The sequence below is a fragment of the Vanellus vanellus genome (genome assembly GCF_965231255.1).
Source record: "Vanellus vanellus genome assembly, chromosome: 1".
In the NCBI taxonomy this organism is placed as follows: Eukaryota; Metazoa; Chordata; class Aves; order Charadriiformes; family Charadriidae; genus Vanellus; species Vanellus vanellus.
This window is the reverse complement of record NC_138905.1, coordinates 150,143,815-150,157,968: the sequence shown is the minus strand read 5'-3', so window position 1 is coordinate 150,157,968 and position 14,154 is coordinate 150,143,815. Positions and strand designations below refer to the sequence as shown.

The 14,154-nt window shown below is 45.3% G+C and overlaps 1 protein-coding gene across 1 annotated transcript in view; it reads right to left on the bottom strand.

The window, feature by feature from the left end:
• The window catches only part of NPAS2 (neuronal PAS domain protein 2), a 55,888-nt gene extending 55,709 nt beyond the window's left edge, over nucleotides 1-179 (bottom strand). The window contains exon 1 of the mRNA XM_082486987.1: nucleotides 133-179. Coding sequence (XP_082343113.1) covers nucleotides 133-164 — 32 coding nt within the window. The 5' untranslated portion in view covers nucleotides 165-179. The remainder of the gene's footprint in view (nucleotides 1-132) is intronic.
• Nucleotides 180-14,154: the final 13,975 nt, after the last annotated feature.

The window sequence follows — 14,154 nt, the reverse complement described above, 5'->3', positions numbered from 1 at the left end:
TTGTGCTTGGCTGTATTTTACTCTCTCTCTCTCTTTGATTAATTGATTACGGATAAAACAGCTTCTGCAGCAACAAACAGTATCAAGCTCATTACAAGTTAAACAGAGAGTTATAAAAGAAATCGTGCTCACCTCTTTGCCCTGTCTTTCTCATCTTCATCCATTAGATTGTCTAAGCAGTTTTTTCTGTTGAAGGAATGCAAGAATCATTATGAATTGTCATTTCGTTAGCTCTACTTGCAGGTTAATCTCAGAGTCACTCTATTTCGTTTTAATAACAGAGTGATGATATCCAGGTCAGATAAATGTGTCAGCAGTGCTTTATGCCATAGTCCTTGATTTTAGGAAACATCCGTTGTGGATAATGTTATTCCTGAGTGCCACGCTAAGCCTTAGGGGCTCCAGCCAGGGATCAAGGCTCCCAGGCACAACACGGGCCACCAGCACAGTACAAACCCAGCCCCTTCTTGGGGGATTTTTCAGTGCAGAGGTTACTCTCTGAAAACCTGTAGGCTGGATGAACCTTGGGGTCTGCCCAAGTTGAAAAGGTGTTTGCAGCACCCCCATGTTCCCCCAAAAACCATCCCCAGTGCAAGAGCCGGCATCACTGATGCCTCTGACTCCTCAGGTGGAGCATCCTACTGGGAGGCTGCTCATCCTCCCCTGTGGGCCCTGACCCGAAGCCAAAAGAGACAGTAGTAACTATACTGAATTACACCCCAAATTCAAAGTGTCCCCATAAATCCTGCTGCCTAAGCCGAGCTGTGGAAGAACCCTCCCGTAGCCCAGACAGAGCGCCTGCCTGGCGGTGCCGACACCGAGCGTGGGGACCATCCCATCCCCGTGACTCTTTTTTGCTAAGCTTCACCAACACGTTGTGACCTGCCAGCAGGTTTATAGTCCAACCGCTCCGGCAGTTTGAGCGGTAAGGAGAAAGTACTCTGAGCACAAGACGTGTTCCTAAAGCCACAGAGTAAAAGGGGGCAAATCGGGAAGTAAACGCGTGTAGAAAAGGCGAAAGGAAAAATATGAGAGCAGCCCAGCTGGAGGCTGAGATCCTCAGAAACGCATCGGCAGCTCACTGCCCACTCTCCTTTGCTCTGCGGCCTTATGAGAAGGCGACGCTTGAGCCGTAACCGCTTCAGCCCGAGGAGGATGCCCTGTGCTGCGGCAGCCTCTCACGGCACCTTGCCCCGCCGCGTGCTGCCGCAGCCCACGCAAACGCTTCCCCAACCGGCAGCACGATGCTGCTAAAAACCCCTGGATATTGTCAAAGCGTCATTTTCAAAACCAAAGCGGCGGTGTAATGACAGGCAATGATAACACTCATTTTCAAAAATCAACGTCTCTCATCTACAATGAGTCCTCAACATGTAAGACGAATAAAATTGGAGGGGGGAGGACAGAAGTTAGTTGCTAGGCATTATTTAAGCCCATGGTATTTTCCACATGTGAGTCACATATAAATTTGTCTGTTTGAAGAACATTTTATGAAATTACAGGAGTGAAAACTTATTGATAGTAAGAAAAGTGGATAAATTCCCTCCTTCTGCTACTGGTTCTCTTACCGCAGTATTCCACCTGCTCATTACTCAACAGTTAGCTAAGAACATGAAACTACCCTGTAATTTTTTATCAAATATAAGAGTAATGAGGAATTAAAGCCACAGATCACTGACTGGAGGGTAAAGCTACTACTTCATGGCATTCAGTTTGTTGATAGAGGAGCATAGATAGGAAATATGAAGGCCGAGGGACTGGCTTTTTTAGTCATAACTGGCAAATTTAAGTTGCTGAATTCTATTATACAGAACAAAATAATAAATAATACCTTGTAGTTTTTAGATTTTTTTTTCAGATTTTTTTCTCTGCCTTGCAAAACAGCCAAGTTAGCCATATCACAATCGGTATTTTGGACTAGGAAAATTTATAGACCCAGCTAAATTGTATTTACCAGTGTCTTACAAATACTTTAGGTGGTTATTTGCCCAGTCGCAGAATCAGACTGCTAGGTCAACAAGTGTGTTTTCAAATAATTCAGGCAAAAATGTAGTGACAAAATTCAGTGGGTTTTGTTGTTATTCGTTTACTTATTGAAACCAAAACGCTGACCTACGCTATCCAAGGATAAAGAAGGCATCAGTAACACGGCAAGGGTTAGCATTTAGGATTTTGCTGTCTTTCTTTGCTAGACTTTTGCTCAAAACGCTCTGTTCTGTATTCTTGTTGAATCTAGGGTATGATAAGCAAAACAGTGTCAGCAGAAGTTGCTTTCTCTAAATCCCCGAAGGTCATCTTCTGCTGCACCAAAGCCTCCTCTGGTTGTAACAGATTCCCAGTAGAAAGCGGGAATATAGGGACGAGAGCTCTGGGTGGCTCTGAGGAAGGATGGGGGTGGATGGGGCAGTCAGCAACAGTGCTGCTCAGCCCCCGCTGTTTTGGAGACACAGAATGTACCTAATGGAAAGGGACTTCCTACAGCTATACCTTATAAACCATCAAGGAATTACCCTGCTGGGAAGCCTCTACACTTACAAGAGAGCAACAGGTCTAACTGGTCTGTTCTGCCAAGGATTTGGCTAGATCTGTAAAGCAAGTCATGGCCAGCTTCCAGTAAACAAGGTTTCTCACTGACTGACATGAAATTCTGGACCTGCTGTGCCGTTGCTAGTGTTAGACAATATCTAATTGTCATTTTGCTTCTGTTTGCTCACACAGCAAAATCTCCAGAGCATCGTAAGCATTGCTAACAGCATTTGCCAGTACATATGTACCCTATGAAATTAAAACTGTTCTCAATAAAATAGACATGGCAGAGCAGACAACTGCTGCGAATCGGTACTGTCATCCTTCTCCCGAGCCACGCCACATGCTGGCTTACACCTGCAGGAGAAACCCATGGCATGGAGCTTAGGTGAGTGCTTAGTGCAACCTGCTTGCTTTATGTTATCCTCCCAGCCCCTCAGAATTTCTCAAAATTTGAACAATCCTTTCGTGCTAACAAAGAGAATTTGGAAACCTATGGGTAACACCACCACATGATGTAACTGCTGCCGATAACAGTGACAGTTACATTTGGAGCTTCGTTAATATCATTATCAACAAGGAGTGAAGATGCTATCACTCAAAAAGATGGGAACCACGTGGACTAAGGAGGAGAAAGCTCGTGTACTCCCATCAGGGCGGTACTCAGACAGACGCACAGAAAGACACACACCCACAAGTGGGAAAAGTGGCATTTCGGAAAGATAAGACTGGCTGAAAGCATTAACCGTGTACCCCTGGCTTACTTATCTGATGGAGAAGCATAGCACAAACATCCCCCCCGCATTCATTCATACAACGGATAGTTGCTTGGGAAAGGAGTAATTCAGGCAGCGTGCCAGCTCGCTCCAGGGACTCTCCAGAAGAAAGGTTGCACATGTTTATTTTGATACAATCTATTCCCAGTGGACGCAGAGCTTGCGCTATAAAATTCATCTGGCGCTGATCACCTTATCCTGCGCTAGAAACATGTTTTTCTTTTTTTTAGCGAGTTGAACTACTGCTCTTCTGTGGGGGTGAGGTTGGTTTCTCTCCTTCCTGTCCTCATAACGATATGCTATAAAATGACTGACACTCAAATGTAAGCAATCAGCTGTTGATTTCCCACTAAGTTGTCACGTGGCCAGCTAATCTCAGTACCTACAAATCAGCCTGACATTTAACAAGAATTTTTAATCACATTCATTTAACTCAACTGAATTAAATCAGAGATGCAAATTTCTTCTAGAAGTCCTGGGATCCGCCTGGGGAAGCCCAGTGAGAAATCGTAGTGCTTGTGTTCCTCTGGCCCAGTGTTGGTCAGCCGTGGGGAAAGACAGGGCTTTTCCTCCCCTTCCTCCTCCAGCACAGTGGGGTGCCTGTCTCCACCACCCCACAGGCCTGCTTGGGGTATTCAGCCACTTGTCCTCTATAGGACATGCTCAGCCCTGGGGAGAGGGGTGCTGCCCACCATACCCAGGTGTTGCTTCCTACCCACTGCAGATATACCTGAGCCCTCCCTCGGACCTCACCCTCAGACCACTTAGGACGCTGGTACAATACCACCATCCTAAATAAAGTTGATGATACTGCACTTGGAGAGCAATCTCCTCTCACAGACAGGGGCTGGGCAAAGGTTGTATGGAAAACTGGGACACCGGGAAGAAACATCTTGAAGTATCTTCTGGCCTCTGGGCAGACCCTCCCCAACAACTGTTATCTTTGTGAGGAGGGAAGAAAAAGAGCAACAGGGTGGAGGGTAGACATGTCCCTGTGCCTTCCAGACACATCGCTCAGCCTCCACTGCCCATCTCTGCTGAGCGTTACTTCTGCAAGATGCTGAGCACTGCTTCAACAGGGAGTTACTCTCCCGTTCCCTGTTCGAAGAGGAGGAAAAAGGCTGTTAGCCAAGAGCTTGGCATTATAAAGGAGGCATGTGGGTATGTTTGGTGGTTCAGGATTTAAAGGCCAGATCCACCCATGCATGGCATCCCATGCATAGTGAGTAGGATCGAAGACATAGGAAGAGGGCACCGAAGACGAGTACAGGCTCTGGGCATGAGCCAAGGGGACAGTTTCTGGCCGCCCACTAGCACAGGGGACGGCATGGCTGGGTCGCTGTGCTGGCACCGCTGCCAGGTCCCCTGCCTGGGGGTGATGGACAAGGTCTGATGGGCACTGTGGTCGGACAGTGGCGTTGTCCCATGGGCAGTCCACAGCATGTGTTAGATGGGCACTTGTCCGCACTGGGGTCCACCACTGTCGCTTGGCACTAGCAGCTCTACGCCCTTCTTCTCAGCTAAGACAGAGCTCCGAAATGAAGTAAACCACACTAACAAGTAAAGTCTTTCCCTTCCAAGCCTTGCTGGGGGGCAAAGAGAAAGATTAGCAAATGAGAAGTGGCAGGAAAGGTCACAAGGTGACAGGTAAGAAGTGACTGTCTGACCATTTTAAACGCCATGTTCTACTTTTTTCTGATGTGGGTGAAGCACTCCCACCATGAGGGCTATGGCATGAACACAGGAGGATTTGTATCAACACAAATCAGAATAAATCAGCAGATTCCTAGACACATCAAACTGATCTGCACCCCTTCGTCCTTATTTTTCAGATGTAAATCTATGAACTGTTACGAGAACATGCTGGACTCCGTAACTAAATACAGCACAATCCCACCCGTAGCAATCAAAATTGATTTATCAAAATGTAAACAGAGTAGCCTCGAGAAAACTTAAGAAAAGGTAGTAAAAAATCACTTTCCTGGTGGCATACGTTGTTATTTGAGAAGGGACTGTGACTTTCAGTGGGAGAATGGCAGTCTGCAGTTACCACAGGTCATGTAATGCTGCAATTGTTATGGGAATTACTGTTTTTATGAGTAAAGAAAAAAATCTAGTAGCCTGGTAAGTGTCCAGCTTTAGAGTTAATAACTATTTGTGCCTGACAGTGTGCAGCTTAGTCTTCCTGCATTCAGTAGATTACTAAATTTTGTTTACAATAGAGAAGAGATTGTTTAGAGGTTTCCAAAAAAGAAAAGAAGAAAACATTTGGAGAAAATATTGTATTTCGTGAACCTCGTAGGCTTTTCTATGTTTCATACATATGTGTACAACAAATCTTTAGATGGTAACGGGCTTAAAGCAAAACAGACATTAGAAAACAATCTGAATGTGGACAATGAAAATGATGGAATTTCACATAAATTAATGCTCCAGTCTTCTGAACTGGGGATTGCAGGGAGATGCTCACAGGTAACGCAGCTGAGTGTTATGAGATTATGATGAAGAGAAGTAAAGGCTCAGAACATATTCTGGGTTTATTCTTTACATTATTCCCATTTAGTGGGAAGAGGTATTCTTTGCTGTAGGTCAGAAATGTTGGTCCTGTTGCTGTGTGCTATTTGACAGCTTCCCCCCTCTACCCTGGTGCCGGCTGAATTTTAGGGTGAGTCGCCTGCGAACCCCCTGGATGTGGTATGATTTGCACCAGTTTAAGTCAGGAGTGAGACGGCTAATGTCAGCGGCGCTGTGCTGGAGCGCAGCCAGGCTAAGTGAGAGGCGTCCTTTATCTCTAGCTTGTGAGCAACGCGTGAAGTTTGTGCGGTGCTTGGGATATCTGATGAAGATCAGTACATACATGCTCGTTATCTTCCTTATTACTATTATTATTATTATTATTATTATTATTACTGAATGACTCAAGCCATTCAGACTTCAGTGCACAGGCTAAGTGAATCCCCGGGTTCAACTGCTGCTCTGCTCTCCCCTCGCACGGCTGGAAACAGAAAGGCAAACAAATTAAACTAACATTAATCAGCAAAGACTGCCATCTGTATAACTCGGAGCACTTCTCCGCGTGCCCGTCCCCTTCCAGCAATGCTAAACAGGATTAGCCTTCCGTGGGCGGATGGGGAAAGTAGGTCAGTTTGGTAACATCGCTGCGTGCGATGAAGGAAGGAGGATGTGACTGTGCCGGTCTGCCGGCAGCCCTCTCGCCTTCTGAATGAGCCACGGAGACGAAGCACCTGGGCTTGCCATGAAGTGCAACGAGGCGGCTTAGACCCCTGTGTCCCTGCAGGACAACACCTGCCATTGGTAAAAGGGCAAAAATGGATGTAAATCTAAAGCTGGGCGCTTACCAGGCTACGGGATTCTTTCCTTTACTTGTAAAGACAGTAATTCCCATAACAATCGCATCATCAGGCACTGGAACGCATTACCGAGGGCAGTGGTGGAGTCCCCATCCCTGGAGGTATTTAAGGGTCGTGTAGATATAGTGGTCAGGGACATGGTTTAGTGGTGGGCTTGTCAGTGTTAGGTTAATGATTGGACTAGATGATCTCACAGGTCTTTTCCAATCTAGGAGATTCTGTGATTCTGTGATTCTGTGATGACTTGACCTGTGGTAACTGCAGACTGCTGTTCTCCCATGGAAAAGTCACAGTTCCTTCTGAAATAACAATGTATGCCATCAGGAAATCAATGGTTTTGCAGGGGTTTTCCAAAGCGTGGCTGGTGCACTGGAGTTAATGGGTGCATTTCAAGAAGGAAACTGAGGCATGGGGCAGCTAAAGGCTTAGTTACTACTAGTTTGTGCACAGCCAAATATTTGTCAAAGCTTATGCATGAGCAAAGTGGCAAGGAATAGTAAGCCATCCGGTGGAGGTATTGTCTTTCTCTCTTGACTGTATTGGGTATGTAGGGAAGGTGGCTGGAAAGCCAAAGCTCTCCCTGACACTTGCAGGGCATGTCAGGGGCAACAGGAAGAGCTTCTGCTGCTGCATCACTAGTAAAAGGTTGAACAAGAAAAGTGTGGGACTGCTGTGGTATTGGGGGTTGGTGGGAAGGTGAATTAGGGACAGCAAACACAGGTAAGGCTGAGGTGCTGATGCCACTTTTGCTGCAGTCTTCACCAGCAAGGTCTCCCAGGCCTCTGAGTTGGAGCAGGAAGGAGCAGAAGGACCAGCAGCAGGTGAGGAACAACTCAGGAAACTTGAGGGAGCTTGAGGGAAGTTGACCTATACAAGTTGATGGCGCCTGACCACCAGCCTCCATGGGTGCTGGGAGAGTTGCTGGTGTTCTTGCTAGGCTGACCTCTCTCATCTTTGAGAGGTCATGGAGGTGGGGGAGGTCCTTGATTGCTGGAGAAAGGCAAATGTTACCTTCAAAAAAAGGCCAAAAAGGTGATCTAGGGAGCAACAGGCCAGTCAGCCTCACTTCAGTCCCTGGGAAATCATGGAGTGAGTCTTGTTGGAGCACATCTCTGGGCACATGAATCAGAAACAGTCAGCACGGATTTACCAAGAGTAACCTGATTGCCCACTCTCATGTGGATGGGGAGACAGCAGTGGATGTCTTCTATGTCAGCTTCATGCTCAAATACAGGGCTGTTGTCATAGTGGGGACTCAGAGAGGCTGGAGGAAAGGGCTGAGAGGAAGTTCATGAAATTCAGTGGGGACAACTGCCAAGTCCTGCACCTGGGAATGAAGAGTCTGGGGCTCTGATACAGGGATGGACTGACCAGGGAGCAGGTCTGCAGGAAAGGCCCTGGGAATTCTGGCAGGCAGCAGTCAGCGTGCTGTGCATGAGCCGGTGGTATGCCTTGGTGGCCAAAAGCACCCCGGACTGCATGGACTGCACAGTCTGGTCAAGGGAAGGGATTATTCCCCTTGACTCAGCACTGGTTAGACCACATCTAGGGTAGTGTGTCTGGTTTTGGCCTCCCCAGCACAGAAAAGATATACATTAACTGGGGAGAGCTCAGCAGAGATCCCCCAAGGCAGTGGGGGCTGGAACACTTGCCCCATGAGGAGGTGCTGGGTGAGCTTGGACTGGACAAGAGACAGCTGTGGGGCACCTTACAGCCCCCCAGTGCCTATAAGGAATCAATGAAAAGCCAGAGCTGGGCTCCTCACAGCGGTGCAGGATGAGAGTGAGAAATAATGGGCACAAGTAGAAAGAAGAGAGGAGAACCTTTTCTCCATGAGGACAGCCAGGCAGTGAAGCAGGCTGCCCAGAGAGGCTGTGCCATCCCCATTCTTGGAGGTTTTCAACACCTGACTGGGCAAAGCCCTGGGCAGCCTGGTCTGACCTCAGGGCTGGCCCGGCTTTGGGCGGGAGGTTGGACTGGAGACCTCCTGAGGTCCCTTCCAATCTGAATTGTCCTGTGATTCTGGATCTACCAAGCTGGCTACCACCGATAACATCCTAAGCATATCAGTCCCCCCGAATTAGTTCCTATATTATACATGTTCCTGAAATCTATTTTATTTTGCTTTTACTCGTCTGTGCTACAAATAGCTTGTGCACTGTCTCCTCTATACTGACATCCTTCCTGCTCTATAAACCTGCCATCCAGGAGAAAAGAATGTGAGATACACATCTTAACATTGTATGTCTGTATGTCATGTGTCTGTCATGTCAGTTTTAGATGATGATTTAAAAAAATATGCACTTTATGATAGAATTAGCAAAAAAAGAAGAAAAATGCCTCTCGTGAGAATGGCCCTTGAATGTTATTCTTCTCTCTCTGCTTCTCATGTTCTTAATCTGTTTTAGGTATTTATAAAGCTTTAATCCTTGTAGTATCAGAAGTCCCGAATGTACAAAGACTTTAACTCCATACTGTTGTACGAAGTCCCTCATGTATGTGTATCTTTCCAAAATCCAGGCCTAAATGTGGAGGTAGGGCTGCACAGATTACTTTGCAATTATTAGCTCTGAAATGTTCCCTTGAAAATGGTCTCAGTTATAAAGTATTCTCAGTTGTAAAAATCTGTTAAAGTTTATTTGCTTCTGCAAATATTTAAATAAGTAGAATAATATAACATCTGACCTGTGATCTTCTGATGGTCAAATACTCAGCCAGTACAGGCAAGCTGGCAGCGTATGCAAGTATAACACTACAAAGATTTATTTGTCAAAACCTCAGGGATCGTTGTTTTGTTTGGCACGAACTACCTGGGAAATACCAACACAAGCAGAAAATCAGTCTTTTTCGATGGGACTGCTGTCAAAGTCGCTCTCCTTTTTTTTTTTTTTTCTGGCAGCAATAGCCTTGACAAGATCCTTTTAATCCTTTCCATCCAATTAAACGGGCTACAGTGGCACCCGAGTATAAAGCAAGATGCCCAGGAGCTGACGTAGGTTGGTCTCATTCCCCTCACTCTCGTTTGTTTGTTAACCATTTATAGATGGCTCTCAAAGTACCTAATTACTCTTCTTTTAAAAGCTCTGGGCCTGGGATTAATTTCACTAACAGCAGACAAATTTACTCCAGAAGGGAATTCTGAATTTTTGACAGTGCTGTCAAATTAATTGTCATGATTTACACCAGCTGTAATGGTGCCCTCTTCATACATAAGATGTTGAAGTAAGAGGCCACTCATTTCTGTGGAGATTTCAGCAGGAAAGCAGAAAATAGATGAAGCCCAATTTTCTTCTAGCTTTAGGCACCTAACCTTATGTGGCAGCTCCCTCTCCATTGAGTGTGACCTGGGGTGAAGGATTGTCCTCTCTCAATGTCCTTGCCTTCTCCCCACTCCAGTGGGACCTTGCTTGCTTCTTCAACCAGCTAGAACTGGTGGGCCCAGCTCCAGGGAGTGGACCGGGACTTGAGCCAGTCAGCAAGTGTTCTCCTTGGCCTTCCTCATCCTCAAGGGCATCCCAGCGTGGTGACACCCATGGGGACCCAGCTGCTCTGCCACTGATGGTGGCCAGAGGCGGGAGGCGTAGCGGGAAATGCAACTGCCCGTGCAGAGATCCTGCAAGGAGCAACAGCTTCCCTGCTGCGTGCAAGAGCCAAAGCTGTGGCCTAAATCTGCTGCTGTACAGGGGAAAAAAAAATCCCTATACAATAAAAAGAAATAAATACAGATATCAACACCAATAATCCCATCACTTTTGTGTTAACAGCTTGATAACGTATCTGCTTATAACTCACACACTGCACTAAATTTTCTGCTCTATAGTAACTATCACATTCCTGTCAGCAGAACTAAATATTTAATCATCTGGGGAGATGAATCATGAAAGGCTGTTTTGGGGAGATATTTTTAAATGGACAATTTGTTGTCATTTAATTTTGAGATCTTGCTCTCTCTTCTCTCAGGAGGGACCCTGCAAGCCTGTGACCATACAGGCTATTGCCCTGTACGGCTCGCCGTCTCCCTTGTAGGTGAACCATGAAACTTATGGGGTTCTAAGGTCACTTCTGACAAGACCAAGGCAGAAGGGTGCGGCCAGCTCAGGGTTTGGCTGGACGCCACTAAGCGTAAAGACGCAGGGAGGCCAGAGACACACAATCTGCCTGGTTGCATGGCACCTTATGGTGGGATGCTCTCTGCTTGTGGTCCCCGAATTTTGTGTCTGAGTTCATGAACCTGCCGAGAGTTCAGACACAGCATCAGACCAAGGTTGCACCTGTATTTTGCACCATCTCAAATGTTTATGCCCTTGAGTCCCTCCTATCTCAGGCTGAGCCACGCTCCGGCTGTGGTGCCGACACTTCCCCACCGACATGTGAAGTGCCGCTGTTCTCAGCCTCTTCATCCTACCAGTGGTGCCCGTTTTTACAATGATAAAGTTTCTCCAGTGTGATGTAAAATTCAAATCATGTTTTACGAAATGAATCTCTAAGGAAAAAGGATAATTATTAAAGAGCTTCATTAGTGCTTTGCAATCTTAATTATGATAATTATATTTTTGTAGCTAATATAACTGAACTCCTGCTTTTAAATCCCATTAATGAGCATTTTTAATCTTTCTCCTACTGGGCCAACAAAACCATAATGTTGAACTTTATATTTACACAGGCCACTATTTTTAATAAAAAGGATGCAGTTTACTGAGGATTTCCATTCCCTTTTATCTGCACTTTGAAGATGCACCTTCTCCCAAGACGCGAGAAATGAAGAAGAGCAAAGGTGAATTCAGCAGCTTGGGCTCGATTTCCCTTCCTGGTAACAAGAGGGCACAGTCCCTACACCAGGAGAGCAGCTGCCGTTGGGGAAGCCTGTAACACTGCTGCTCCCTTGGAAGCACAGATTTAAAGCCCGTTTTCCAGAACAGCCCAAGGGCTGAGCTTCACCTGCTCTGGGTCCCTATGTGGACTTCAACAGGATGGTGTGCACCATGCGAATAGTCAGAGGATGTGAGCCCCTGCGTGAAAGAGAGATTTGTCAGGTTGAGGAGATCAGGTAGATGCCACAGGACTGCACTGCTGTACCAGAGCGGTCCCACGGGCGAGTGGGAGACCGAGGGGTCACAGGAGCCGTACCGTGGTGGCCAACAGTGATTGATGGTCAGGATAAGGGGAAAAAGTAGCAGCTGGGGTGAAAAATCAAAAGAAATCTCAATTAAAAAAAAATAATTCATCTGATGCATGAGCAGGAAAAGGCACCTCCCCAACCAGCAACTGGAAATCTTGAAAAGTGCCAGCAAGTGACACTGGTATAAACGGTCTTTTCTAAGTACAGTTTATAATCCCTGATAGAGTAGAATTTGCTGCCATGTCCTACATTATAAACCACCCACCAGCACCCAGATCCAATGGACTCGTGGAATTTTTTTACGAGTCTGTTTGCAGCCAAATATTTTACAGTTACCAACACAGAGAGACAGTAAAAGATCAAAGAGGGAAGAGCATACCAATTCAGATATCTCAATAAATAAATGAAAACAATAAAGCATATATTGAATATTATCTGCCCATTAATCTCTGGAGTAAATTCAGAAAACTAATTAAAAGCTTCTACACAGATAAATGATAAGCTTCTTTATTCAATGAGCTCAACATATGAACAAACAGAGGTTTGTGTTGATATCATCGTTATTAGCAATTGCATTAAAGCAAATGATTTTTACTGTGCTACTGGGAATACAGTGATTTGAAAAACAAAATGTTGAGATGAAAAATTCAAACCTTTACTGTACCAAGCATATTGCATTTCCTGATCTTTTTTTTTATTTATTTCAGGTAATGACAACTCTTACGGGTCAGCAAGACAAAAAAATGATACAAGAAGAAGAGAAAACAAACCCGAAGCCTATACAGAAGCAGGAAAAATCTCTGCATAATCATTCTGCAGTGGAAGTCCAGCTATAAAGGGCAATATCGCCTTCCCACATGGGAATTTCTCTAATTCATCAGGGCTTACTGCACCTTGTGTCCCGTTTTCTGCTATTGGCTTCAACACTCGCAGGGGATTTTGTCTGGATTTTATAGGGAGGTTTTGCCTCCTCAACCGTAATTGATAGATGTTCTATTTTTGTGGTGCAGCGACGCTGTCTTGCGTGACGTGGAGTAGCGGTGCTGCGTGGGGAGCTTGCAAGGCAGCCAGCCTTCCTCTCCCTTGGTGCTCCGGGAATAGCCCCTGTCCCAGGCATCCCTTTGGATGGGTGTGACTTGGAAAAGGAGGATCCTGAAGATCACTTAAGACAACAAATTTTACATCTTTAAGCTGTGTGTTCAATTTAAATGCAGAGCCTGGACCTGTAGTTGGTCCTGAATCTGATTATTTAGGATCAATTAAAACCGACCTGGCTCCAGAATTCAGATATCCTTCTAGGGATCCTGCACAAGGAAATAACTTGAAAGAGTTGAGTTTTTTTGTCCACAGTGCATTCCAGTGACCCGGGGCTGATTAGCATAAAAACAGCTTTAAACTGATGAAATGGGGGAATGAGAGAGCACTGTAACTGCTTTTGTTTATATTTTTTATTCATACACCAGCATCTTCCTACTTCATATCGTACATTAAACTCTCCCTATTGACCAAAATGAAACAGAGATTTCAAAAAGTCTCAGGCTAATGTCCTCTTGAACACGGGCTAAATGCAGGATATACTCCACTGAGTGTGAAGTGCACTTAAATTTTAGCATATTCACTCAACTACGGCGTTTCAGAAACAGAGAAATCATTAAAAGCCCCATAGTGAAATACCAAATTATGCCTCTGCCAGATATTAACTTTGAAAAGAAAGAATAGAGAGACTCTGAAAACCACAGTGAAATACTGATGCGCTGATTCACTTCACGCTTATGTACTGCGTGAGTTAGAATTGCAAAATAATATATCTCTTCTGTGCCAAATGATATTGGTAGGAAAGCATCTTTGGCTATGATGGGTGCTGCTTTCCATTCTGAATGTGCATTTTCCCTTTCCACTTGCAAGAAAATTTGCTGTCAGAATGTCAAGCTGACTTGCTATTTTATTTGCCATCTGTGTCAAATATTCATACAGACACACTAAGTATGTGTCTATGTCCCAAACGGCCTGAGTTGTCACACACTGTTACCTATCTTTCATAATTACCAGGGTAAAAACTAGGAGGGGAAAAAAACCTGACATAATTTTAGATCTCTGCTCACACTGAATCACATTTTATTTCAAACATAGTGCCGTGGCCATTACTGGAGCAAAACATATGGAAAAATAGGACTTGAACACTCAATGCACCACGAATTTTGCAGGTAATCTAAAATAAAATCAGGATTAACTATCACACAGAAGGTAAGGTACTTTACATCCCATCTATTCAGTAGCCAGTACTGTGACTGCAGCTCTTGTAGGCATATCCGATCTGACCTTAAACACGTAGTGGAGCATCAACGTAGCTCGGTGCAGGGTT